The 27,971-nt window shown below is 41.6% G+C and overlaps 1 protein-coding gene across 1 annotated transcript in view; it reads right to left on the reverse strand.

Annotated features, from left to right (window-relative positions):
• Nucleotides 1-7,174: 7,174 nt before the first annotated feature.
• Nucleotides 7,175-27,971, reverse strand: part of Msn (moesin) — an 83,987-nt gene continuing 63,190 nt past the window's right edge. The window contains exons 3-13 of the mRNA XM_090326512.1: nucleotides 27,455-27,550; nucleotides 26,085-26,359; nucleotides 24,447-24,530; nucleotides 23,736-23,882; nucleotides 21,133-21,229; nucleotides 18,434-18,597; nucleotides 14,295-14,425; nucleotides 13,900-14,060; nucleotides 10,514-10,606; nucleotides 9,804-10,028; nucleotides 7,175-9,393 (exon numbers count right to left, since the gene is read on the reverse strand). Coding sequence (XP_090182638.1) covers nucleotides 9,229-9,393; nucleotides 9,804-10,028; nucleotides 10,514-10,606; nucleotides 13,900-14,060; nucleotides 14,295-14,425; nucleotides 18,434-18,597; nucleotides 21,133-21,229; nucleotides 23,736-23,882; nucleotides 24,447-24,530; nucleotides 26,085-26,359; nucleotides 27,455-27,550 — 1,638 coding nt within the window. The 3' untranslated portion in view covers nucleotides 7,175-9,228. The remainder of the gene's footprint in view (nucleotides 9,394-9,803; nucleotides 10,029-10,513; nucleotides 10,607-13,899; nucleotides 14,061-14,294; nucleotides 14,426-18,433; nucleotides 18,598-21,132; nucleotides 21,230-23,735; nucleotides 23,883-24,446; nucleotides 24,531-26,084; nucleotides 26,360-27,454; nucleotides 27,551-27,971) is intronic.

Raw genomic sequence — 27,971 nt, forward strand, 5'->3', positions numbered from 1 at the left:
ATTTCTGTGCCTCCCCTTATCCTCCCTAAGATAGATAAATGTACAAATAAGAGAAAATGAAAAGAAAACAAAAACAGCCCCCAAGAAAAAAAGCCTCTCATTTATATTGTCTGAAGTTCATTTCAATAGATATTTTATATGATCAGATGCACGTAGACATCACATTTTTGTGTTTCTTTCTTAAGAGTATCGTCCTTTGGACTCACTTTGTGTGAATGCCTAGAGTTCTGTATGCGGTATCACATCCAGTTCTATTTTAGATCTAGCTTCTGCATATGAGAGAAAACATGCAACTTTCATCTCTCTGAGCTTGGCTTACCTTCCTTAAAGTGATTTGTTCTAGGTCCATCCATTACTTTGCAAATGGCATAATGCTATTCTTTCTAATGATTTTGTAAAATTCCATTGTGTATAGATACAACTTGTTTTTATTCACTCATCTGTAGAGCATCTGGGCTATTTCTGAAATTTGGCTATTGTGAAGAATGTAGCAATGAACATGAATGTGCAAGCGTCTTAAGTTATCATGTCCTAGGTAGACGCCCAGGTGTTGTTGATATTTTTCAAACAAGATCTTGTCATGTAGCACTGTTTGATCTGGAACCTAGAACTATATAACCCAAACTGGCCTCAAATATACAATCCTCCTGCTTCACCTCCCTGAGTACTAGGACTACAAATGTTTGTGGTGTGTGTGTGTGTGTGGTGTGTGTGTGTGTGTGTGTGTGTGTGTGTGTGTGTGTGTGTGTGTGCCAATACACTTAGCTTCGAGTTTACTTATAATAATATCTGGACAAGAAAAGAGAGAGGTATTCCTGGATCCAGTCCTTTCTTACCTATTTTGTTTCTTGGTCTTTTTCAATTGTTTTGTTTCGTTTTTGTTTTCGGAGTAATGGAGTATGAACTCAGATCTTCACACTTGCTAGACAAATGCTTTCTTCCTAGATTCATGCCTCTGTTCTCTTTCTTTCTCTCTTTTTTAAGACAGGATCTCATCATGTGCACCTCGAACTATGTAGACCAGGTTGGCCTTGAATATATAATCTTCCTGCTTCAGCTTTCCAAGTGCCAAGATTACAGTTGTACTGCTGTTGGGGTTTGTTTTTTTTTTTTTGATGTTGTTGTGGCCAGTCCTGGAGCTTAAACTCAGAGCCTGGACAAAGTGCTTGTGCTTTCTCAAGGCTAGAGCTCTACCACTTGAGCCACAGCACCACTTCCAGCTTTTTCTGTATATGTGGTACTGAGGAATCAAACTCAGGGCTTCCTTTATGCTAGACAAGCACTCTACCACTAGGTCACAATCCCAGTCCTGTACAGTCCTTTTCTTCCCATTTTATTAAATGGAAAACTGAGGCTCAAGATTTAAAAGGGACTTGCATGATCATAGTCACCGTGGCAGAACATGGCCTTGAACCATCTCCTGCCTTTGCTTAGGCCTGTACACAGTCTGCCTTGGAGTATTCTCAGTGTCTTAGCTGCTTTGCTCTCGATCCTCTTCCCAAACATTGTCCTTTACGTATATGGGGACAAGAGATGGTGATTGGAGGTTGTAGTCAAGTTTCAAAGAAAGCAGGCCACGTGACTCCTAGGTTCTTTTTCATAGCTGAAATGGAGGCCTCACAACATCCATTCCTTCACCTTCTTCAGCAACTCTGATTAGGGCTCTATTTTTTTGGTCAGTTGTGGAACTTGAACTCTGGGCCCAGGCACTGGCCCTGAGCTCTTCCCCTCAATGCTACTGCCCTACCCCGGGGCCTGGGTGTTGTCCTTGAACTCTTCAGTTCAAGGCTACCTCCCTACCCTTGAGTGACAGCGCCACTTTCGGTTTTCTGATTAATTGGACATAAGTGTCTCAATGAATTTAGTGCCCGGGCTGGCTTTGAACTGTGATCCTCAGATCTCAGCCTCCTGAATAGCTAGGATTACAGGTGTGAGCCACCACACCTGACTGCTGATTTGGGAACTTGTTCTCTGTTAATACAGACCAGAACCTGTCTTAATTTCTTTCTCCCTACTACCCTTTCAATGGTGTAAAGCACAGAGCTGAGTAAGTTAAACCCTTCTAAAACTGACTTTTTTTGCCAGTCCTGTGCTTGAGCTCTATCACTTGAGCCACAGCACCACTTCTGGCGTTTTCTATGTATGTGGTATAGAGGAATGGAAACCCAGGTCTTCGTGCATGCTAGCCAAGCACTCTACTACTACTAGGCCAAACTCATGGCCCCCAAATCTTGATTTTCATACCTATCACCACGAAGCCAAAACACATCAGCCTAGGGGCATTTGTGTTAGCTGGTCCCAATTTCACTCATCTGCCATTAATTACGTTTTCTCACTGGTATCCTCACAGCAGTACATTTTAAGGAAATGTTCTGGGGAGTACCTGGACATCCGAGACTTTCTCGTGCCTATATGCCTTTTTTTGCTGGTGTGGGTTCTTGAACTCAGGGCTTCACACTTTAGCTTAGCCTTTTTTGCTCAGGACTAGCACTCTACCACTTGATTCACATCCTCATTTCTGGCTTTTTTTTTTGCCAGTCCTGGGGATTGAACTCAGGGTCTGAGCACTCTCCTTGGACTTTCTCAAAGCTAGAGCTCTACCAGTTTATACCACTTGAGCCACAGAACCATTTTTGGCGTTTCCTATGTATGTGGAACTGAGGAATCGAACCTGGGTCCTCATGCATGCTAGGCAAGCACTCTACCACTAGGCCAATCTCCCAGCACCCTGGCTTTTTTTTCTCCTCTTGGGTTAACTGGACATATCATCTCACAGACTTCATGCTTGGTCTGGCTCCAAACTTTGATCCTCATGTCTCAGCCTCGTGAGTAACTAGAATTACAGGTGTGAAACACCAGCATCTAGATAGGGAACGTGTGTGTGTGTGTGTGTGTGTGTGTGTGTGTGTGTGTGTGTGTGTGTGTGTGTGTGTTTCCTGGGGCTGGAACCCAGGGTCTGTATGCTGACCTTGAGGATTTGTGCTTTAGGCACGCTCTCTACCACTTGAGCTACAGCTTCTTTTCTGGTTCTTTGGTATTTTTTATTGGAGGTAAGCATCTCATGGATTTTCCTTTCCAGGCTGGTTTTTAAACATGATTCTCAGATCTCAGCCTCCCGAGCACCTAGGTTTACAGGCATAAGCCACTGGTACCTGTAGGAATGTTTTATAACATGGAATTTCCATTTGGTTCTTCTATATAGTTTGTACTTCTTGATAACATTGTCATCCAAGTTTCTTCTGCTTCTTTTTATAATTGTAATGTTTGTATCAAGAAAAATAATCACATACCTTAAACCATACATTCAAATCCTAAAATATGTTCATCATCTCCTAATGAGAGATCATATCCATTAGCAATTACCCTGCAACCATATGCCTCTCCCTGCCACAAGCCCTTGGTAGCCACTAATCTACTTTGTCTTTATAGATTTGTCAATTCTAGACATTTCAAGGAAATGAAATCATAAATATGTGGCATTTTGTGTCTGGAATCATTCACTTAGGGTAATGTTTTGAAGGTTGTGTTCAATATTATAATATGAATCAGTCAGTATATTTCATTCACTTATGGCTAAATGGATAATATTCAATTTTATGGATATACTACACTTTACTTACACAAACATCAGTTGAACATTTGAGTTGTTCCCATTTGGGCTATTTTGTTTGTGTGTGCTTGTATTTGGACTTGAACTTGGACAAGGTGCTATTCCTGAGCATTTTTTTAAATAAAATTTTAATGTCTACTACATACAATGTACTACGTTGTATTTACTTTTTTTTTTGCTTTTGCCAGTCCTGGGGCTTGAACTCGGCCTGAGCACTGTTCTTGGGCATTCCTCAAGGCTAGCGCTCTACCACTTGAGGCACAGCACCACTTTTGGCTTTTTCTGTGCATGTGGTACCCTGGAATCAAACCCAGGTCTTCGTGCATGCTAGGCAAGCTCTCTACCGCTAGGCCACGCTCTTGGCCCCCTGAGCATTTTTTTGCAAGGCTGGAACCCTGCCACTTAAGCTACAGCTCTCCTTCTGGCTTTCTGATAGTTAATTGGAGATAAAAGGCTCTCACATTTCAGCCTCCTGAATAGCTAGGATTACAGATGTGAGCCATAGGTTCGGGCTCTATTTGGGCTATTTTAAGAGGTACTACTATTCCTAATTGAATGTGTTTTTGTTATGGACATGTTTTCACTTCTTTCAGGTATGTATCTAGCAATGGAATTACAGAGCTGTATGGTATACTGAACTTATTTTTTTTTGTATGGGTGCTGCGGATCAGACTTAGTACCTCATGTATGCAAGTGTTCTATCACTAGTCCCGACACTTAACTATTTATCTTTAAGTAGTTGCATAAGAGTTTCAATTCACAAAAGCTATATAATGAGTGATTGTTGTCCTTAATGTACTATGTTATCTCTCATCTCTTTTGCTGTCCCTTGGTTATCTCATATTGTTACAGTATTTTACATTGTTATATGATATTTTGTATATATGCTTATTTGAAATCGGATAGGGAAGGGGATAAAACAAGATGAGAGGTGGAGGTGGGGGGAGGGAAATGGGGACCAAGACATGAAAAGGGTATCAATGTATGTGAAGTAATGCGCCTTCTGTCTGGTGAATATAATGTAACCCTTCTAATAATTACAATAAAAACATCTGAAAAAAAGTGTTTCAATTCAGTATATCAATGTGAATACAATGCACCTTCATCAATGTTAACTTTTTTTTTGGTCGGTAGTGGGGCTTGAATTCTGAGCCTGAGCAATGTCCCTGAGCTCTTCAGTTCAAGGCTACTGCCCTACCCCTTGAGCTACAGCACCACTTCTAGTTTCTAGTAGTTAATTGGAGATGAGTTTCACAGACATAAGTATCCAGGCTGCCTTTGAATCTCGATCCTCAGATCTCCACCTCCTGAGCAACTAGGATTACAGGTGTAAGTCACCACACCGGGCTAACTTTTTAAGGAACTGTCAAAAGCTGTTTTCAAAAGAAATGGCACCATTTTACATTCCCATGATTACTAGATGAGGGCTCAATTTTTCCATGTTCATTACAACCATTTTAATCGTATTTCTTAATAGAAAAAACCTTTCTGGTTTTGTACAATTGCTTCCCCCTAACCACCCCAGCCCCCCAGTGATGCTGGAGAACCTAAAATCTTGTAATCATAAAAGGCCTTTGTAATGAATGAGAAGTGCTATCTCCTGTGATTTCGGTTTTGCAAATGTCTACTAAGGTTGAGCATTTTTGTGATTATTGGCCATTGTATTGTAGAAATGTTTGTTCATATCCTTTGCATATTTTTAAGTAAGATCATTTATCATTTTGTTGTGAAATGGTCTATTGCTCTGTAAATTCTGTATATTGAACCCTTACCAGATAAATGATCTGTTTGTCTGTCTGTCTACCTACCTACCTAGTTTTATCTTTGTTTTCCTAGTTGCTGGTGCTGTGTAATGTCAAAATTAGCATTTTCTAAACCATAGTCACAAAGAGTTCTATCTTTTCTCCTGAGAGTCTTATAGTTTTCAGACTTTGATCTATTTTTGTGCATGTTGTATGATGGGGGTCTTATTTCATACCGTTATGAGTGAGTATCCCATTTCCAGTTAACATTTGTAGTAAAGTCTTTCCTCCACTGAATCATCTTGGCACTATTTTAGTTTATTCTGGACTTCCAAATCTATTTAAATAATTTCTACATCTACTTTTATACCAGTATCTCACAATCTTGGTATTGAAAAAAGTGAAAATACTTCAACATTGTTGTTTTGCCAGTCCTGGGCTTAACTCAGGGCCTGGGCACTGTCCTTGGACTTTCTCAAGGCAAGAGCTCTACCAGTTGAGCCACACAGCACCACTTCCGGCTTTTCTCTATGTATGTGGTACCGAGGAATTAAACCCAGGTCTTTGTGCATGCCAGGCAAGCACTCTACCACTAGGCCAAACACCTGGCCCCAACATTGTTCTTTACTAAGTGCTGGATGCTGGAGGCTTTTTGCTGGTTAATTGGAGGTAAGAGTCTCAGAATTTCTCCTTGGGCTGCCTTAGAAACAATGTCCTCAGGTCTCAGCTGAGTACCTATGATTACACATATGAGCCACCAGTGCCCACTTTCCCTCCTTTTTTAAGCAATAAACTATTTACATGCAAACATCCAAACACACAACGCAGACACACTATGTTGATGTTGAGGTGGGTCTAGAGCCTTTTCACTCTGAGGCAATAATAATACTTGGAACAATGATTAGCAAAGATTCCTAGTGATTTTTCCTATGCTTATGGTCTACGGACCTAGAAATTCATCAGCAGTAACCTTAGAATGCCTCCTCTTTTATGTATAGTTGGCCATCTAAGGTTTGAGTTCAGTACCTCACATATGCTTGGAAGCTTCTCTTAGCACTGAGCTACATCTCCAGGCCTGATTTTGCTCGTTAACACATTGGAATTATCAGCTGTTTTGATGCCTGGGCTCCTCTATAAGACAGTAAAATTTGACCTGTATGTTAGAAACTTTAAAAATATTAATGTGTGAGACATTAACCATTTAAAGGATGATAACAATTGTCAGACATATCTGAGAGTCAATGCATCAAAAGATTGTTTGGGGAATTTAAAGCATTTGTGACAGTTTACTCTTCCACCAAGAAGAAAACCATTATGTAAAGAGTATCGTGTCTAGGACAACTCAGAAGACTTAGATAAGTCTCAGTTTCTTCATCTAAAAGGATAACCATATCTGAACTACAGAACCGCCACTTTTTTGTGCCTTAGAAAGAGTCTCTAGTTCCCTATACCATTCTAAGGGTATCACATGGCTAATGCAGAGCCCATAACATATGAGTTAGCCTGCAGCCACAGAAAGGGCAACGTCTACTGTGAGAATTCTAAGACCTTAGGAGCTATGTGGATTTGAACTCAGTACCTGACACTTCACTCTTTGGATAATGCTCTACCCACTGAGACACACCTCCAACCCCTATCCGCCTTTCTTTTGAATTTATTCCCTCCTATTAAAATGGGGATAGTTCTCCCTTCCTCCCCATAGAAACAAGATGAGGGTGAAGCAAATCAAGGACGCCAGCGTGGTCTACAGAGAGATGATTACAATGAAATACCTTATAGCCACCCATCCATGCCACAGGGAAAAAAAAGACAGTCACAGTGATGTCTTCCTAAATTTTATTGGCACTGAAATAGAACATGGGTTGAGCATAAACCCCTCCAAAACAATTGTTTAAAAAACCGAAAAATACACACACAAAAAAACCTGAATATAAAATCTAACTTTTCTCCCCAACCTCCCTGGGTGTGGGTTATTGCCCTTAAGGGAGCTACATTGCTCCACAATTACAGGTCTGAATTTAGCTGATATAGGGCATATCACCAAGTAAGTGTCAATATAATTCACAGCACTGCATACAAGACTCCCCAAGATTAAGTGGTGATGGGAGGGAGAGGTGGCTTGAGGGAATTTCTGGGCTAGAAACACTACATAGAGAAATAGGACAGTCCACGGGGACTGAACCCTGGGGAGAAGGCAAACAGAAATAATACAACCAAATACTAAGTACTTAAAAAAAAAAGATTGTATGACCTATAGTGACAGGTAACATCACTAACACTGAAAGCTTCTTAATGTTTCTGGCAAAATATCCTTTCATAATATAGTATATGCTTCTGAGGTGTGGAGAGTAAGTAAAGGAATGAGACCAAAAAAAAAATGATCCTGCCCCAAGACTAATATCTCTAATAGTGCATTAGCAAAAAATGGCAGAAGTCAATATTGAGTTAGATATCATTAGAATACATAATACTGATAGAAAGAAAAAGAGCACACATGAGATGAGGGGAAAAGGAAGGTCCCAGGTGGAGAGCAAGAGATGAAGATGTGGATGGGACCAGGCCAGAAACCCCCGAAGCTCTCTGATACACAGCTCCAAGGGACAACACAGCTGGTGACAGGACCTGGGTTAGAGGCAGGGCCCAGTCACCACCTGGGACCTGGCGGGGATGGACAAGGAATATTGGGCACCTGAGAGGGTTGAGTAGTAAACTGTGGGACCAGAAGCAAGGGCTACTCTCACTACACACAGCTTCTTCTACCCACTCCCCAATAGAGCCTACTGGCCCCAAGATCTAGGACTCACCATACCAAGACCCACACAGCTATGAAGTAGGAACTGTAGCCCAAGTGGCTCTGATGGGAGAAGTGGCCTAGAACCCCCAGCACGAACAATACTGAAGCCAGGTAGCAACATGTCCTGTTTGGCAAGAGCTGTGGGTAAGGCTTGCTGAGGTTTGGAGTACTTATCTCTGCTATTCCAGCTCTAGGAGATTTAGGAATAGGAAGGAATAAGAACAAATCTAGGAAGGACCCAGGGACTTGGGAATTTTAAAAAAGATATACTTCTGCCCATATAGTTCACTTGAGACAAGCCTAGGCTTCCATAAGGCAGAGAGGGCAGGATCTTTTACCCAGCCTTGACTGAGCAGAGGGCCAATAGCCTTCTAGGATGTTACTGAAACTTCTTGAAGGCACCATCTCCTCCAACCCACCCTGGGAAGAAACGAGTCCCTGAATTCAGGGAGAAGGCTTATTGGGACTGAGCTTGTAAGCAGGCCCAATTTGGGAGGTAGAAACAAGAATGACTATATATGTCTTTATCCTCCAATCATTATAAAGCCTACATCAACTCTTAAAGGGATGGGCATTGGGAGGCCAAATCCTAGGTCAGTTGACATAGTAGAGCAGATAGTCAGGGCCTTGTCTCCTTCCCTAAACCCTGTGATACCTGGATCTTACACATCACAGGACTTGTAGGAATAAGGCAGTGATGGGGCAGGAGAGGGAAGCTAGCTTTTGACCCATTCCACACTTAACTCCTATATGGACCATGTAAGCATGGAGGTCATATTTGCGAAATCAAGTGGAAAGTATGTCTGAATTGGGGAAGAGATCTACTCTATCAAACTAGGCTAAAATGGGACAAAAAGGGAAAGTGGGTCCCAGTGGCACCATAGTAGGCCATTTGTCCATCCAAGGAATTGAGTGGAAGATAAGGGGTCTATGTTTGGTCCCATGGCTGCACTGAATGCTTGGCATGATTCCAGGGCTGCTCTAGTTAGTGGCTCCAGCACAGTGTGAGTTAGGCAAAGGTACAGGAGTGTGGGAGCAAGGATGAAGAGAGGAGGGGTCCCTAAAGGCTGGGCAGGCACCCATTACATGGACTCAAACTCATCAATGCGCTGCTTGGTATTGCCCTGTCGGATCTGGCGCAGGGTCTTGTATTTGTCTCGGCCAAGTCGCATGTTCTCAGCGTGAATCATGTCATTGGCAGTCTTCTTGGACTCATCACGGGCATTGGCCAGCTCAGAGGTGAGGGCCTGTGGGAATACAAGGGGATGCAGGCATGCATGTCATCCTCTCATTTCTTACGGCTTTCTTTCCCTCACATCTCTCTGTTCCATATGCACACATAAACACATAGGGTACCACAGATGGATGATGGGTCTCCCATGTGAGTAAAATATTTTATTGTCAGCTTGATATTTTCTGAATAGAATAGGTATCATCAGGTAGAAGTGGAAAGTAGTGCGGAGAGAAAAATCCCCCAAAAGTAAAGAAGTAAGCTAGGGTCTAATCAATCCAAGTTCCATATGAATGAGGGCTCAGACTCCTAGACAGCTCTAGAACAGACTCCTATGCCCATTCTCCCACAGAGTGCTCTAGGACCTGCCAAGGGCTCTAAAATCATTGTGATGTGTCCTTGATGTTGGGCCCCCTGTCTGCATACCTTCAGGTGCTTCTGTACACGCTCGTTCTTCTCTGCCTCAGTGGTCCGTTCCTCCTCACTGCGGTCCTTGGCCATGGCATCAGCCCGCAGGTCAGCGCTGGCCTCAGCCCCATTCTCATCCTGTTCATCCTGCTCATTCTCAGCGGGCTCTGCCACATGCGGTGTACTCATGGCAGTCTTCAGCTCAGCACGGGTTTTCTCCAAGTCCTCCTGTACCATTTGAGCCTGTCCAGTAACAGAAAGAGAAAAGGACCAGAAGTCAGAACTGGTCACTTGTGGCAGCCAAGCATGCCCAGAATAACTTGGTAAGAGGTAGTCATCCGATACGATAAATCATTTAATCTGCCTAATCCTTATTTCTTCACTTGGGCAACAGGAGTAATCATAACGACTTCCCAGGGGCACTAGGAAATTTTGCAAAGTATTTCAGAAACCCTGAGCACATTCTCCCATAGTGCTCATTCTCAAGGAAGTCTGCAAGTAGCTGGATATCTTTGGCTCACAACTGTAATCCTAACTAGTCAGGAGGCTGAAATCTGAGGATTGAAAGTTAGAAGACAACCCTGGCAAGAAAGTTGAAGCACCAGGACTGGCCCCCCAAAAAAGGTAGCTTGGAAGTAGGAGGGATTCAAACCTTAAGTAATTAAAGGACCTGGAACATACGGACAAAGTACTCCTCACAATGCTTTCTTCTGACTACTGTGTCTTACCTTCTGCTGCCACTCCACAGCCTCACTCTCCTTCTTCTGCCGGGCCATTTCCAGCTGAGAGATGCGAGCTGTCAGCTCTGCCATTTCTGAAGCCTATGGATAAATTGAGAACCTGTGAGAGCAAGGCCTTGAGTTTCAGTGTCTAGGTGCACACCCCATGTCCCCTGGAGAACCAGTAGGGGACCTGCTGTTCCACGTGTGCTTGGTCTTTTTTTTTTTTAACAAATCTACTCCATTCCAGTCCCACATTCCACACTCGCCAGTTCCTTTTAAGTTATAGTTCTCTCCCTGAACTATACACCTCCTGAATACAAACATGTCACCTCTCTGTCACCTCTGCTTCTTTTCCCTATCCACTCTCAAAGTATTGCCAATTATGCATTCAGATGGAATCTAAAGAAAGCCTTGTAGTAAGAATGATCAAGATGCATTGTACTCAAACTGACATATTGCACTGAAACCCTTTTGTACAACTATTTATAGGTTAATTAATGAATTAATTGAGGTTATTTTTGTTGGTGGTCATGGGGCTTAAACTCTGGGCATGGGCACTGTCTTTAGGCTCTTCAACTCAAGGCTGATGTTCTACCACTTTAAGCCACAGTGCCACTTCTGGTTTTCTAGTGGTTAAACGGAGATACGAGTCTGATGGACTTTTGTGTCTAGGCTGACTTTTTTTTCACGATCCTCAGATCTCAGCCTCCGCAGTAGTTGGGATTATAGGCATGAGCCACCAGCACCTGGCCTAATGCAAGCTTTTGAGATTGCAGATTAGAATGGTACACATTCCCACATTGAGGAAGCAGATAACTTCACTAAGATTCTTCTCAAGCCAAGTACAAGGAAAGACACTCACGAATCACAAGGCACTCTGAATGGGAGGGAAATAAGCTTATGCGCACCCCCTTTATACCAATAAGAGAAAGGGTGGATAAGTGGGACTGCATTAAGCTGCAGAGCTTTTGTATGGCAAAAGACATAGCTAGTAAATTAATTAGGAAGCCTACAGAGTGGGAGAAGATCTTCACCAACCAAACAATGGACAAAGGCCTCATATCTAAAATATATCAACAACTCAAAAAATTGAATCACTCCAAAACTAATCTCCAAAGTAACAACCATCCCATTAAAAGATGGGCCAAAGACTTAAAGAGAGTCTTCTCTGAAGAAGAAACAAAAATGGCCTATAGACACATGAAGAAATGCTCAACATCTCTGGTCATAAAAGAAATGCAAATCAAAACAACTCTAAGATTCCACCTCACTTCAGTTAGAATGACCAGGATCAGGAAAACGAATAACAACAGATGCTGGAGGGGATGTGGCCAGGAGGGATCACTACTACACTGTTGGTGGGAGTGCAAACTGGTTCAACCACTATGGAAAGCAGTGTGGCAGTGCCTCAAAAGGCTAAACATAGAACTCCCCTATGACCCAGCAACTCCACTACTTGGCATTTACCCAACCATCAAGAAACTAGGGCATACAAAAATCCACTACCACAACAATGTTCATTGCAGCATTATTCACCATAGCAAAAATATGGAATCAACCTAGATGTCCCTCAGTTGATGAGTGGATCAACAAGTTGTGGTATTTGTACACAATGGAATTCTATGCTGCTGTCAGAAAAACGACATCGCCCCATTTGTTAGGAAATGGAAAGACTTAGAAAAAAATCATATTAAGTGAAGTAAGCCAGACTCAAAGGAACTTAGGCTCAATAATTTCCCTCATTTGCCATAATTAGTAGAAACCTTGGGCTCTCCTAGCAGAGATCTGCAATAGAGCAAAACCTTGATACATAAGGCCATATAGTATGAAGCTAATTGAAAAGACCTCCAGGATATTGAAACAAAAGCCATATAATGAATGATTGTTGTCCTTAATGTACTATGTTATCTCTCATCTCTTTTGCTGTCCCTTGGTTATCTCATATTGTTACAGTATCTCACTTTGTTATCTGATATATTGGATATATTTGTATTTGGTTATTTGAAATTGGATAGGGAAGGGCGGGAAACCAAGATGGAGGGGAGGTGGAGGGGCGGGTAATGGGGACCAAGACATGTGAAAGGGTATCAATATATGTGAATTAATGCACCTTCTATCTGGTAAATATCATGTAACCCTTTTATTAATTACAATAAAAATATATTTTAAAAAAAGACTCCTATCTCCAAGTAACCAGCAAAAAGCCGGAAAGGTAGTTATGCCTCAACTTGTAGAACACTAGCCTTACGTGAAAAATCCAACTGAGAGCAAAAAGCTATGAGTTTAAGCCCTAGTACATGGGGCTTAACAGAAAAAGAAACTGGGGCCATATGTTTTTGACTTCTGAATCACAGAAAACTTGGAATCTATGATTAATGCCTGAGTACTTATCCTAGCCCCTCTTCCACCAAATACATGGACACACAGTTTTCCATATGGTTACTTTCAAATGCAAAAGGGAAAAAGGTTTCATATGCTCCTCCAATTACAAATATGTTACTGGCAGGTCTTTTAACCTCCCTTAGACCTAATTTCCTTATCTGGACATGAATTCTATGTGGGAGTTAATAATAATATTCACTCAAAAAAAATGAAATAGCAAGAAAAGGGAACTATAGCTAGCCTGTATCTACCTTTCCTTTGCCAGCTTACCAGTTCAGATCTCCAATTGTTAGTGAGTGGAAGCCAGGCACCAGTGCCTCATGCCTGTAATCCTGGCATACTTTATACTGAGATCTGATGATCAAAGTTTGAAGCAAGTCTGAGCAGAAAAGTCTATGAGACTCTTAACTACAATAATTAACAGAAAGCAGGAAGCGTAGGTGTGGCTCACATGGTAAAATATCAGTCATAAGCAAAATAGACTTTGAATTCACATCCCAATACCAGCACATTAAAAAAAAAGGAAAATGAAAACTGATGGTTAGAATCGACTGTTGGCAAAAGTTGGTGGAACACCGTTGAGCTGTTCAGCTTGCCTCTACATGAGCTATCTGGAGACCTACTGCATGGAAACCTACTAGCAAGAATCAATTCTGTAGGCAGAGGGAGGTTGAAGTAGTTTTGGCTAGCCAGGTGCTGGTGGCTTACGCCTGTAACCCTAGCTACTCAGGAGGCTGAGGTCTGAGTATTACGGTTCAAATCCACAATGGGCATGAAACACTGTGAGTCTCTTATCCTCGATTAACCACCAGAAAACCAGAAGTGGCACTGTGGCTCAAAGTGGTAGAGCTTTAGCCTTGAGCTGAAGAGCTCAGGGACAGCATCCAGGCCCAGAGTTCAAGATCAATGACTGAAACAAAAAAGGGAAAGGGAAAGGGAAAAGAGATGTAGGTTTGGCTAACAAGGGAGAAATTGCAAATCTGACAACCCAGCCTGCTGTGCAGCTTTACCAGCTGTTCCTGGGTCTTCTTCTGGTCCCGGGAGGCCTGAAGCAGCGCCTCCTTGGCCTCTTCAGCTTCCTGACGTTCCTTAGCCAGTTTCTCAGCCTCACTCTGAGCACGCTTCCGTTCCTGCTCAAGTTCCAGAGCCCTGCGGGTCTGTTCTTCCAGTTCTATGCAGAAAAAAGAAGGGAGAAGGTAGGGAAGAGCATAGAGATGAAGACAGCACATTAGCTTCCTTCCCAGGAAGAAACTGTCTACCTCATGGCATAGCTGGCAGAAGGCTGTTGAGATGGATTCTTACCCCACCTTACCTTCCTCATTTACTTTGTGGCCATGGTTGGACTATTCTACAGTCTGGATAAAGCACAGTATAGCCAATCTTCATGGTGATTCCTAAGCCTCACCTTGTTGAGCTTTCTTAGTCTGTTCCTCAATCTGCTTCAGCCTCTCCATCAGTTCTTCCTTCTCCCGTTCAATCTTCTCCTTCTCCTTCTCTGCCATCTCACGCTTCTTCTTCTCATTTTCCAGCAGAGCACTGGGGAGAGGAATGTTAGAGGTGACTAGGACACCAAGGCTACACTGAGTTTGAAGATTTCCTTGCCCTGGGTCCTTTGGCCCCTATCATTCCAACACAGCCAGGGCTGGTCCACATGGGCCACTGTCCATTTTCTCCACACACCCGTGCCCTTAAAACAGTGTGCTGAATCAGCTGCTTTACTGTGGATCCAGTCTGTTTCATCTCAGTCAGAGACCCAAAGCAGAACCCTTGTTCTTCAGATATACAACTGTGTGATAGTTACCCTGCAACTTTGCCTTTGTTATCAGTTTTTCTATCTGTAAAATGGCTATTGGATGCTGACAAGTTTTAAATGCTAAATCTGGAAACCTGTTCTAAATCTCAAGGTTCCTTTCTCTCCTAGCTTACTGAGGCTCTGGAATAAGTATAAAAAGTCCTCTTATCTTTTGGCTACATGTCTTTTTCCCCCTCTGAGCTTTCAGAACACTTGGCATACCCTCTTCTCCATCTCTTTCTGTTGTTTCTCTGCACAGCACTTTTTTTTGGGGGGGGGTGCCAGTCCAGGGGATTGAACTCAGGGCCTGAATGGTGTTCCTAAGCTTTTTTTTTCTTCTCAAAGATAGTGCTCTACTACTTGAGCCACAGCTTCACTTCCAGATTTTTTGGTAGTTCATTGGAGATAATAGTCTCCAAAACTTCGCTGTCTAGGCTGGCTTCAAACCATCACTCTCAGATCTCAGCCTCTTGATTAGCTAGGATTACAGGTGAGGCACAGGGACAGGACTGTACCACACTTGTTTGTGAGCATGTATGCCAGTACGTGGACTTGAACTCAAGGCTTTAGTATGGCTCCTGAACTTTCTTACTGAAAGCTAGAACTCTACCACTTGAGCCATAGCTCTATTTCTGGCTTTCTGGTAGCTAATTAGAGATTAATGTCTCGAAGAGTTTCTTGCATGGTCTGCTTCTGAACTGAGATCTCCAGATCTCAGTCACCTGAGCAGCTAGGATAGACTATATATATGAGCCACCAGCATCTGACTGCATAGCACTTTTTACTCATCTCATAGAGGATACAATTTGCTTATTTATTATGTTTGTGTCTGCCCAGTAGAATAATAGCTTCATGAGAATGAGGATATTTTTGGTCCTTTTTTTACTGCTCAATAAACATGAAGTGACTAAATGGCACAGTCTTCTGTGTGAGTGTGCACACGTGTGCTCATGCACATGCACAATGAGTGTTGTGTATTTCCTCTCTTTCTCCTATGAGCCTGCGAGGCTTTGGGGGATATGTTACTGCCTGATACTGCTCTGTGGAACCACTCTCCAATCTTGGTTCTTTTTTTCTTTGCTAGTACTGGGATTTGAACTCATGAGCTTCACTCTCTCAGTTAGTTTGCTTGCTCACACTTGGGTATTCTACCACCTGAGCCATGCTTCCAGCTTTGAGTTTTGGCTGGTTCATTGGAAGTGGAATCTCATAAGACTTCTCTGACTAGATTAGCTTTGAACTATGATTCTCCAAGTCTTGTATTTCTGAGTAGTTAGAATAGGCATAAGCCGCCAGCTCCTGGCTGGACTTTTTTTCTTAATAAATGTGAACTTTAATGCCTAAAATGCTTAATTTTTCATATGAAGTTATTTCCAGCTTATTAAATTATATATTTTTGAGGTTCCAAACACTGGAATAAAGTACCTGCTACAGTAGTGCTCCTTCAATGCTAGCCTACATAGAAATAATCTGGAATCTTCTCAAATAGTTCATTAAGTGAAGGTCACATAATATGCCCATTTAGTATATTCACAATATTGCAGTGCCACTTTTTTTCTAGTTCCAAATATGTTTATCATGCCCAAGTAAAATTCCATATTCATTCACCAGTTGTCCAACCCCAGGCTCTAACAACCACCAAACTACATTCCATTTCAACCCACTTTTACTATTCTGGATGATTTCATATAAATGGAATCACACAATATTAAACCTTTTATGTGACTACTTTCATGAAGATAATGCTTTAGAGGGGTACACTGACCTATAGCATATATGGCTAAATAATATTCTGTTTTGGCTTGGATATGTGTATTACTCAAATGTCTGGTACTAGAGGTTCAGCCCTCAATGTATGGCATTGAGAGGTAGTAAAACCATTATGAGATGGAGCCTACTCTCAAAAGACATAAATGCGTGTGCAGAGGGAGTGTAGTAGGGCCCTCAAAACTGGCTTTGTTCTTTTGAGAGTAGATCAGTATGTGAGTCTGGCCCTATATGTGAGTACCACATATGCTATTCTTGTATGCACATGGCCCTGCTACATGATGTTCTCTGCCACATTATGAAACAGTATAGGATTTTCACCAAATGTAGCTGCCCAATGTTGGCCATCTCAACCTCCCAAACCATGTGTCAAAATAAAAAAATTCTGATTGGTCATGGGACTGGGTACTTATATCTGAGCTTTTCAGTTGAGGTTAGCACTCTACCACTTTGAGAAACAGTGCCACTTCTGGTTTTCTGATTGTTTCACAGACCTTCATACCCTGGTAGGCTTTGAACAATGAGCCTCAGATTAGCCTCCTGATTAGCTGGGATTACACACATGAGCCACTGGTGTCCAGCTTAAAATAAAAAATTTTTGGCAGTTCTGCTCGAATTTGATGCCTAGGCATTGTCCTTGAGCTTCTTTTCCTTAGGCTACTGCTTTACCATTTGAGCCACAGCTCTACTTTTGGATTTGGGGGGGATTTTTGGAGATAAGAGTCTCACAGACTAACTTTCCAGCCCAGTCTGGCTCAAACCATAGTCATCAGATTTCAGCCTTGTGAGTAGCTAGACTTACAGGTGTGAGTTGCCAGCATCCAACAAATATTATTTCATTATAACACTCTCAACCTCAGTTGTGCTATAACAAGATAAAATAGATTAACACATATTTCACTGCATATACTTGCATATTTTTTATCCACTGATACATCAATAGACATTTGGGCTATTTCTACTATTTAGTGACTGTGAATGATGTTGCTATGAATGTGTGTTTACATGTATTTGCTAGAAGTAGGACTGTAGGATTATATAGTAATTCAACATAGAGTAATATATTGTCATTCTTGAGGGTTTCTCAAAAATTCCGTACAATTTGACATTCCTATCAGCAAAAAAACCTGGGTTCTAATTTCTCCAAGATCTTATTAACCCTTATTTTCCATTTGTTATTAATTAGTTATGTCCATACTAATGAGTGTGAAGTTGTATCTCATTATCATTTACATTTCCCTAATGACTGAAGATATTTTTCCTGTGCCCATTGGGTATAGGGAGCAACAATTACCTCCATCCTTTGTGTATTTGTGGGGAGTGGGTACTGGGGCTTAAACTCAGGACCTTGGCACTTTTGTTTACAAAGCTCAAGACTGGGGCTGTACCACTTAAGCCACATCTCCACTTCTGTTTTTACTGGTTAACTGGAGATAAAAGGAGTCTCTCAGATTTGTCTAATTGGGCTGACTTCTAACCTGGATCCTCAGATTTCTGTCTCCTTAGTAAGTAGGATTATAGCTGTTAGCCACCAGCACTTGGCTTCATTTGGCAAGTTAAGATGTATATTCTCATCAGCAGGTCTGGGCTAGGGTCTCAAATTTTACCTTTCTAGCAAATTCCCAAGTTGATGCTGATATCTGCCGAGCCTCAGATTATATTTAGAATAACAAGGACTTCAGGCTTTGTAAGATTATATGAGGGCCCTGGCCACTGCTGCTCAAAACAACGTACAGAATACAGCCTCAAATGTGTACGAAGCCCTCACGTTTCACAAATGTGCATGGAGCCTAGCTGCACAGCAATTGCATGAGGACACAGATAAGGGGAAATGACTATGAAATCCTCTCCCTTGTATAAGCCTGTAAATTTCTATGCTTCTCATGGCTGCTTCTCAGGAATGAGGATGTTATGGATATTGAATGTCTTTGAGAAGCTGACTTACCCCCAAACACTGCCCCTCACCTCAGCTCTTTAACACTTACCGCTCCATCTGTTTTTGGTGCTTCTCCTCCCTGGCCTGTGCCTTCATCTGCTGCACCTCAATGGTGTCGGGCTTGCGGCGGCGCATGTATAGTTCATGGTTTCCCATACAAAGGGCCAAGATCCGCTTGTTAATTCGCAGCCGAGGAGCATAGAAGACAAAGTCCTGGAGAGAAAACAGCAGTTAAAAAGAGTTTGGAGGAAGAGTTAAATGTGAGCTTCTGCCTTTGGACAAATTAAATTCATTCACGCTTGTAATCCTACCTTAAACGTAAGGATCAGGATTTGAAACCAACTAGGACAGACAAATCCTTGGGATTCTTTTTTTCCCAGTCCTGGGGCTTGAACTCAGGGCCTAGGCACTGTCCTTGAGCTTTCTCAGGGATAGTGCTCTATCAATTAAGCCACAGCATCACTTCTGGCCTTTTCTATGTATGTGGTTCCAAGGAATCGAACCCAGAGCTTCATGCGTGTTAGGCAAGCATTTTACCAATAGGCCACACTCCAGGCTCTCCTTGAGATTCTTATCTCTAATTAACCAATAAAAAGTTGAAAAGCAAATCTGTGGCTCAAGTGACAGAGCACTAGCCTTGAGCCAAAAAGCTTAGGGACAGCACCCAGGACATACATTCAAGTCCTAGTACCAGCACAAAATAAAATAGTATTACAAAGATCATTTATTCTCATCTTTAACGTTATAAATGGTAATGGTTCAGGAAGTTGAAGTGACTTGCCCTGGTTCCAATAGGAGGCTAGCACTGAGCCTCACATGAGAACCCAGTGCTCTTTCCACCAAATCACAATGTCTTTCGACCTTTACTTATGGAAACTCTTCTAAAACACTCTCAATTCCATTGAATCAGAATTACCTTTCCTACTAACTAGAGATACTTCCTGAGTCTTAAGGACCTCTTTTAGAAGCCAAATAATCCCAGTAAAATACACAAATGGGTATTAAGTATGCATAGTAGCCACTATGGATGTCTAGACTATTCCTGAAGTCTTGGAAAAAACATATCCTACACCCAGCCCCTTATTTCATTTTTAGAACAAGGCAGGCTATAAATGCATAGATGAATATATGAACCTCCTATATACTGACTATCCTAGTTGTTGGTTAAATAAGCCCTTGATCTCAGCTGGCTTTCCTACTTACCTTTTTCTGATGATAGTTGAGCACAGCAGCAATAAAAAAAAACACATAAGAAAATCCAGTGAGTTTGAGTTTCAAACTACAAATAGCACTGGATCAAGGTCACCAGCTCATAAGCTAGCCACCATTTTCTCTGCCAATGAATGCCAACTTCTAGCATGTGATACATCTACAGGTAGAGTGGAAGAAATACAAAGTCTCAAGGTCAAATGACCTAAGTACTAGTTGTATGACCCTGAAGAAATCACTCCACCTTTCTGAACCTCAGTTTCGTGCTGCTACACACTTGTCCATGTAGTTGAAGCTTTAAGGATATAATACACAAGATATCTATCAAGGCAGGTCACCAATGGCTCATGCCTGTAACCCTAGCTACTCAGGAGGCTGAGATATGAGGATTATGATTCAAAGCCCACCCAGGCAAACAAGTCCATGATACTCTTGTCTCCAATTAAGCACCCAAAAAAATCTGAAGATGGAACTCAAATAGTAGAGTATTACTCTTGAATGAAAAAGCTAAGGGGCAGTGACCAGGTGCTAAATTCAAGCCCTAGGGCCAACACAAAAAGAGACACAGGGGACAAGGGGCATAAAGAAAGGATGAGAGGAAGAAAGAAAATGCCTCCAAAGGGGAAGGACATCTCAGGGCTGAAGAAGGTTGAACTCTTATGAAATGGATGCGGCTCAGTTAACATAGTCACTGGCTCGTATTGGATAGAAAGTGCATGAGGACCGAGGAATTTCATTTTGCATTTCTAATCTAGCCTCAAACATATTTCTGCTCTTGCCAACTTGCAAGAAAGTTGGTATGAAGTGTGGTGAGCATGTGAGAAGGACTAGACTCAAAGCATTTTCTTCATCTTCTGTTGGTTGTTCTGGAGGAAAATCTAAGAGTACAACAGTAAAACAATGGAAAAGAATTAAAGTAGATGGCCAGCTTTGGATGTGGAGCTCTCCTGCCTCTGCTTTTTTTTCCCCACCATTAGAGATAGACCACACTTGCTTCAATGGCCTAATGGATAAGACAAACTGGCCCACTAAGACAAGGATTGTAGATTTGAGTCACCTAGGATAATATGCCAGCTCCCATTTTTAGATGTCTTGATGGTGGCTGAGTGGGTGCGCACTCACACACACACATACACACACACACACACACACACACACACACACACACACACACACACACACCAAATATACAAACTCTCCATCTTCTAGGGCTTAGGAATTGGAAAGATGAGATGCATTCTCTTTCTACCACAGTGCATGCTCAGAACAGCAAATAGTACTGGCCAAGGAGCAGCACTTCGGACTGCCTTTTCTACAAAGGGAGACAGGAGAGCACTTGAGACACAGATGCAGAATACACAGGTAACAAGGTACCTCCTGGCTATACCTCTTAGTATTTTCCTGTCTCCATTTGTGTCTCTGTCCACAAGCATATATGCACACCTAAGTAGACGTTCTCACACGTCAGTAAAGAAACAATGACACGATCTTCCCTAGCATTTTCCAGACCTTGGCAAAGAACCTATCAGGGTCACTCACCGGGGCTTTTTTGTCAATAGGCTTGATGACAAATTTCTTATCATTGAAAGAGATGTTCCTGATTTCACTCCAGGGGAATCCAATCTTGGGAGTCAGTCTGTAAAAATGAAAACCAACAGGATTAGGACAAAGGCAAGATCAGACAGACAGACAGGACTGCTGCCTAGCTCTTATGCTCTCCCCTTGAGTAGATTGCTAGCCAGGGCCTTCATATGCCATCAAGTCAATTTCCAATACTGAAGCTGCATAAAGGACTTCCTAATGCCATAATCAACACATTAATCCTTGTTCCAACCTCCATGATTTGTTTTGTTCTATTTTTAGTGTAGGCATGGATCTTAAAATAGTCGTTCAGCCCTATTTAACAGAGACTCTGCTATCAAATATTATAAAGGTTGGAGAGAAGGCAAATAATGAACTCCAAGATTCAGAATTACATAAAACCATAATCTGCTGATCCCCATCTTTGCAAATATATATATATATATATATTTCATATATATACATATATATATACATGTCAACTGTTATTGTTTTAACCAAAGGTAAAAAATAATCGAGTAAGATAAAACTACAATGAAAGTATGTGTTTTTACCAAAGGTAAAAGATAATCAAGTAGCTGGGCTTGGTGGCTCACGCCTGTAATCGTAGCTACTCAGGAGGCTGCCATTGGAGGATCAAAGTTCAACACCAGCCCAGGCACAAAAAGATCTGAGACTCTTATCTCCAATTAACCTCTAGAAGTGGGGCTTGGCTTAAGGGTAGGGTGGTAGCCTTGACCTGAAGAGCTCAGGGACAGCACCCAGGCCAAGTTCAAGCCCCATGACCTACCCCCCAAAAAATAATCAAGTAAGATAAAACTACAATGAAACTAGAAGTCAAAATTTACTTAATTATTACATGGAACTTGAACTTAACTTCAAGTTACGTATATGATTTTTAATTTTTTTCTAATAACTCATATGAAAATTAGTTTAAAAAAATAAACAGGCAGACTAATTAGAATAACACTTTAGCCCAATATAGCTCAAATACTATCACCAGAATATATAAATGTTTTTAAAACTAGCCAGCCTGATCTACCCAATCATCCAGAAACAAGGACATACTAAATCCACCAGCACAACAATGTTCATTGCAGCACTATTTACCATAGCAAAGATATGGAACCAACCTAGATGTCCCTCAGTTGATGAATGGATCAACAAGATGTGGTATTTGTACACAATGGAATTCTATGCTGCTGTCAGAAAGAACGATATCTCCCCATTTGTTAGGAAATGGAAAGACTTAGAAAAAATCATATCAAGTGAAGTAAGCCAGACTCAAAGGGACTTAGGCTCAATGGTTTCCCTCATTTGTCATAATCAGTAGAAATCTTGGGCTCTCCTAGCAGAGATTTGCAATGGAGCAAAACCTTGATACAAAAGGTCATATAGTAGGACGCTAAATGAAAGGATCTCTAGGATATAGAAACATAAGCCATATAATGAATGATTGTTGTTCTTAAGGTACTATGTTATCTCTCATGTGTTTTGCTGTCCCTTGGTTATCTCATATTGTTACAGTATCTCACTTTGTTACCTGATATATCGGATATATTTGTATTTGGTTATTTGAAATTGGATAGGGAAGGGGGGGAAAACAAGATGAGGCATGGGGGTTGGGGGGAGGGAAATGGGGACCAAGACAGGTAGAAGGGTATCAATGTATGTGAATTAATGCACTTTCTGTTTGGCAAATATCATGCAACCCTTCTATTAATTACAATAAAAAATATATGAAAAAAAACTAGCTAGCCTGGGCACAAAAGGACCTGAGACTCTTATCTCCAATTAACCTCTAGAAAATGGGAAGTGGGGCTTGGCTCAAGGGTAGGGAGGTAGCCTTGAGCTGAAGAGCTCAAGGACAGCACCCAGGGCAAGTTCAAGCCCCATAACCCACAAAAATTAAAAAATAAAAATAGATAAATAAATGGAGATATAAAATATTCTATTCATAGTTTAGATCTTAAATGATTTCCCAAAAGCTCATGTGGCTTGGGCTCTAGCTTAATGGAATTATTGTGAGGTAGTAGAAACCTTAGGACAGAGCCCATGTAGAGGAAGTAGGTCATTTGGGGTATACTCTTGGGTTCTCATCCCTTTTCCTGACTCTACTTTCTGGCCACCATGAGTGGAGCAGCTTTACTCTGTCATATGCCACAGGCTCAAAGGAATTACAATAAGCAACCACAGACTAATACCTCTCAAACTATGAACCAAAATAAATCTTTCTTTGTTTAAACTGATGGCTCTTGTTATTTTGTCACAGTGATAAAAGGCTGACTAACACACATTTAATTTTTCACATTAGGTCCTTAAGGTGGTGTACACTCTGTAACAGGCTTATAACATGTCTCAATTCAGTAGCTACATGTCAAGTGTTCAATAGTCACAGTTGGTTAGTGGCTACAACCATGTACAGGTTTTAGATGTGTAAGGGATATTATAAAATCATCAGGCCTAGCTTACAGTAAGTAGAAAAGATCTAAAGTACTCCATCAAAAACATTGAGTCCTATGTGTTAGAGCAATTCAAACTAAAAGATTTTTAAGGGGTACCTGTCATTCTGCTCATAAATATTGAGACCCAGAGCATCAACCCCCAGCCATAGCTCTGATCCTTTCTTGTTCTTGATGCTGAAATAATTCACACCATACATCTCCAGATCTTGGGCAATCTTCAGATATTCCAGGACAGCATCCTCCCTAAACGACACAGAGTTGGAAAGGGCATGTCACAGAAGGAAGTTTCTGAATCATTCAAGGAGACACAGAAGCCAACTTAGTTTTTGTTTCTGGTGCTGACAAGCATGGGAATGGAGCTGGAGGTGATTGCAGAAAAGTTCCATGACTTTTGTCAAGTAAATTTATAGTTGAGAACCTCATTTCTGAGGCTCCCAACGGGAATAAGGGTAGGTCTTGATTGATGACCTCTGGTAGCCCTCCCCCATTTCTTTGCAATAAGAACTTTCCCATTCTTTTTATATGGGAGGAGCTATCAAGTAGCCCAGAATTTTCCTGGGGATCCTGAGATCTCCCCCCAATTTCTTTGCAGTCAAAACTGTTTTTAGCTACTTAGTTGTCACTACTTGCTTAAACAAAGAGCATTCTTCATAATGGTTCAGGTTGCTATCTATGTGTCTAAGTGCCAGAATCACCCAAATTCTCTTTCTGTATTAATGTACCTGATCTTCTGCCTCTACTCTTTAGAACCCATTGTCATTCTCTCTGCAAAGGGCAGTGGGGCTCACAGCTCCTTCATAGGCTTACCTGAGCATGCCCCGGTGTTCCTCATGCCACACCTGGATCCGCTCCTCCCACTGGTCCTTGTTGAGTTTGTGCTGCTCCAGGACTCTAGAAAGACAATGTACAGGAGAGAAGGATCACAGTCAGCTCTAAGGCACTGGTAAACATGTACAGTTGACCCATTGAGGTTACACACAGGACTGAGATTGAAATTAACGAAGATCATAGACCTAAGGAACTACCCATGAGGTAGAATAGCTGCAAGAATAGATGGCCAAAAAGACGATAAGATTACCTTCTCTGAATGAGAATATTCAATGATGGACTGCAGTTTCTAAGCACAATAGTCCATGAGGCCTCTGAGAGGCTCACAGTTGGAATGAAGGAATGAATCTCACAAAACCAGCATATTCACCCCTAGATCCTCCTGGGACTAAAAGTTTGTGTTTGTAAGAATACAACCCAGAGATAAGAGGATAGATTTTAGATACAGAACAGAGAACCAATCCCAAGTCTACTAAACTATAAACAAGGTTTGTTTTAAACATGTATCTCACACATCATGGCATAACTAGTTTACCTAATACCTTCTGATGGTTTGTGCAAATAACCCAGATCCAATGGTATGAGGGATGCCAGAATGATATTAAGTTTTTCTTTCTAATCCAAAAGCCTACAGAAATGAATTATCAGGTGCCATAGGCAAAAAATCAGGGTTACAATAATTCAATACTGGGTGTGAATGACTCATCCTAGCTACTTAAAAGGCAGAGATCTGAGGACTGAGATTTAATGCCAACTTGGGCAGGAAAGTCCATGAGACTCTTACCTCCAATTAACCATCAAAAAGACAGAAGTAGAGTTGTGGGTGAAGTGGCAGAGGGCCAACCTTGAGCAAAAAATAAAGCTAAGGAGAGCACCAAGGCTCTTAGTTCAAGCTCTAGCACACATACACACACACACACACACACACACACACATACACACACACACACACACACACACACACACACACACACACAACTTTACTTTCAAGTCTGGTTTGGTATTAAATGAGTTGTATGAGATGGGGCAACTCAGTGCAAGTTCCTCTGTACCTCTACTTCCTAAGAAAGGAAATAAGGATAATGCCTGTTTTATTAGTTTTATGTGTTGTCGTGATGCTTAAGCAAAACAAAACAAAAAAATAAAGTGTGTGAGAGCTTCTAATTTTGATGTTTACAAAAGCAGAAAAGTCTGTATACTGGTTATTAATATTAAAAGACTGCTTGAGCTCCCCATGTCCCTGCCTTATGCATCTCTCTGTTTCCCCTGTGAGCTTCTGAAATAAAAGATCTAAATCAGTGAAAAGAATAGAGAAAATAAAACCAGGGAGGGGGAAAAAAATCAATCCATCTCTGGTTCTACATAAGCACCTGTCTCCAGGGTAATGAAGTTCTGTAACTAGGTAGAGAAAACGAAAAAGGTTTTTATACTGAGAGCTAGAAAAAAAACAATGTATGACACTATGTGTAAATATATCTCTCTGAGCAATAGAACACAATCTTCAGACAGACCCTAGTGGAAAAAAAAGACTTGGCAGCCCCTGTAGAGCAGAGATTAGTCAGCCTTGGGTTGTAACCCTCTTTGGCCAGGGTAAAGGAAGTCACAGTACCACCTTACCTCTGGGGCAGCAGCTTGTCTCCAGCCAAGTAGCCAGACTTGTGCACCTCCTTATTAAAGTCACCATACTTGGATTGGACAGCATAGGAGGCCAACAGCACAGCAGTTTCAGGTGGGCAATAAATGTCATCATTGAGAATCCCCTCCTTCACTTGCAGAAAGAACAGGCGCTGAGTGATGTCCTGGATCAATTCCTCAGATACATCCTCAGGATAGAACTTGGCCCGGAACTTGAAGAGAAGGGGGCTTTCCTTCCGCACATCCTGTGCAGTCACCTGGGAATAGGAAGGAATTATAGGCTCTCAAAAATAGGCTTTAGTAAACCAGGTGCTCATAGCTCATGCCTATAACCCTAGCTACTCAGAAGGCTGAGATCTGAGGATTGAGGTCTGAAGGCAGCCAGGGTAGAAAACTCCATGAGACTTTTCAATGAACCAGTAAAAACACAGAAGTGGAGCTGTGGCTCAAGTAGTAGAGAACTACTATTCAAGCAGAAAAGCTAAAGGACAACTCCCAAGCTCTCATTTCAAGCCCTGTTACTGGAACACATTAAAAAGGGGGGGGGGAGAAGCATCTGTATGAAATCAGGCATCAGTACATCAGTGAGAGTCAGACAGCCTGAGACAGATCTTTGCTCAGTTTCAAAATCTACATTAGCTGGGTGCGGTGGCTCATGCCTGTAATCCTAGCTATTCAGGAGACTGAGATCTGAGGATCCCAATTCAAAGCCAGCCCGGGCACTAAAGACCATGAGACTCTTAAATCCAATTAACCACTAGAAAACCAGAAGTGGTACTATGGCTCAAGGGTAGCCTTAAGCTGAAGAGCATCCAGGTCCAGAGTTCAAACCCCACAATCAACAAAAAAAGTCTGTGCTTCTCTTTTTTGTGCACTCTATTGTTATTGTACAGGTGATTGATACAGAGTTATATAAGTATATTTCTTTTTGCTATCCCTCTCTTTTAAACACAGTCCTTCATTTTGAAAAACTAAAAACAAAAGGGATACCAATCCCTTTTTTATATTTTGCCATGTTTAGGACTAAACCTAGAGCTCTGAACATGTTATGGTCATGCTTCACCACTGAGTTACATCCCCGGCCTACTAATTCTCTGTTGAAGAATCATGAATAGCTTTGGTCTAAAACAAAGTCTTTGTCATCGCCATTCTTCTTGGTAGAAGTCAAAGTAGAGCAAGACCAAGATCTTTGCCATGGCTCGGTCCTCTGCTCTTCTTCTAATGAAGGTGATTAATAGACAACCCAATGACAACCAAAGCCTTTAACAGCCCCAAATTACTAGTTAGAAAATTATCTTCTGAGCTCATTTTGCTGGAAGAATTTGAAACCCAATAAAGGAATAACCAGTTACCTTCTTATTGAGTTTCAGCCAAGTCGAGAAACCCTTAGTGTCCTGGTACTGCAGACCAAAGAACCAAACTTCTCGAAGGCCAATTGTTTTCACCACCTAGAAAAGAAAAGCCCAAAAGACACTGGTTGAATTCCTATAGTATGTCAGGAATAAAAGGCACAAAGGTGGAGCCAACTTGGTCGCTGTCCTTAAAAGGACAGAGTGCTCAAGGTATAGAAAGAAAATACACTTGGGCAGCATTCCAATATAATGTAAGGGCTGGGATTGTGGCCTAGTGGTTGAGCGCTCTACTAGCATTCATGAAACACTGGGTTCAATTCTTTGGTATCATATACACAGAAAATGTGGCGCTATGGCTCAAGTGGTAGAAAAAACCCAAATTCAATGCCCAGGCCCTGAGTTCAAGCTCCAGGACTGGCAAAAAATTTTAAATAAATGTAATGTGCAAAATGCAAACTTTCTAAGAAGACGTGATAGTAGACCATTTGGAAGCAGACAGATCAATGAGAAAGGTGGA

The sequence above is a fragment of the Megascapheus bottae genome, chromosome X (genome assembly GCF_031878675.1).
Source record: "Megascapheus bottae isolate mThoBot1 chromosome X, mThoBot2.hap1, whole genome shotgun sequence".
In the NCBI taxonomy this organism is placed as follows: domain Eukaryota; kingdom Metazoa; phylum Chordata; class Mammalia; order Rodentia; family Geomyidae; genus Megascapheus; species Megascapheus bottae.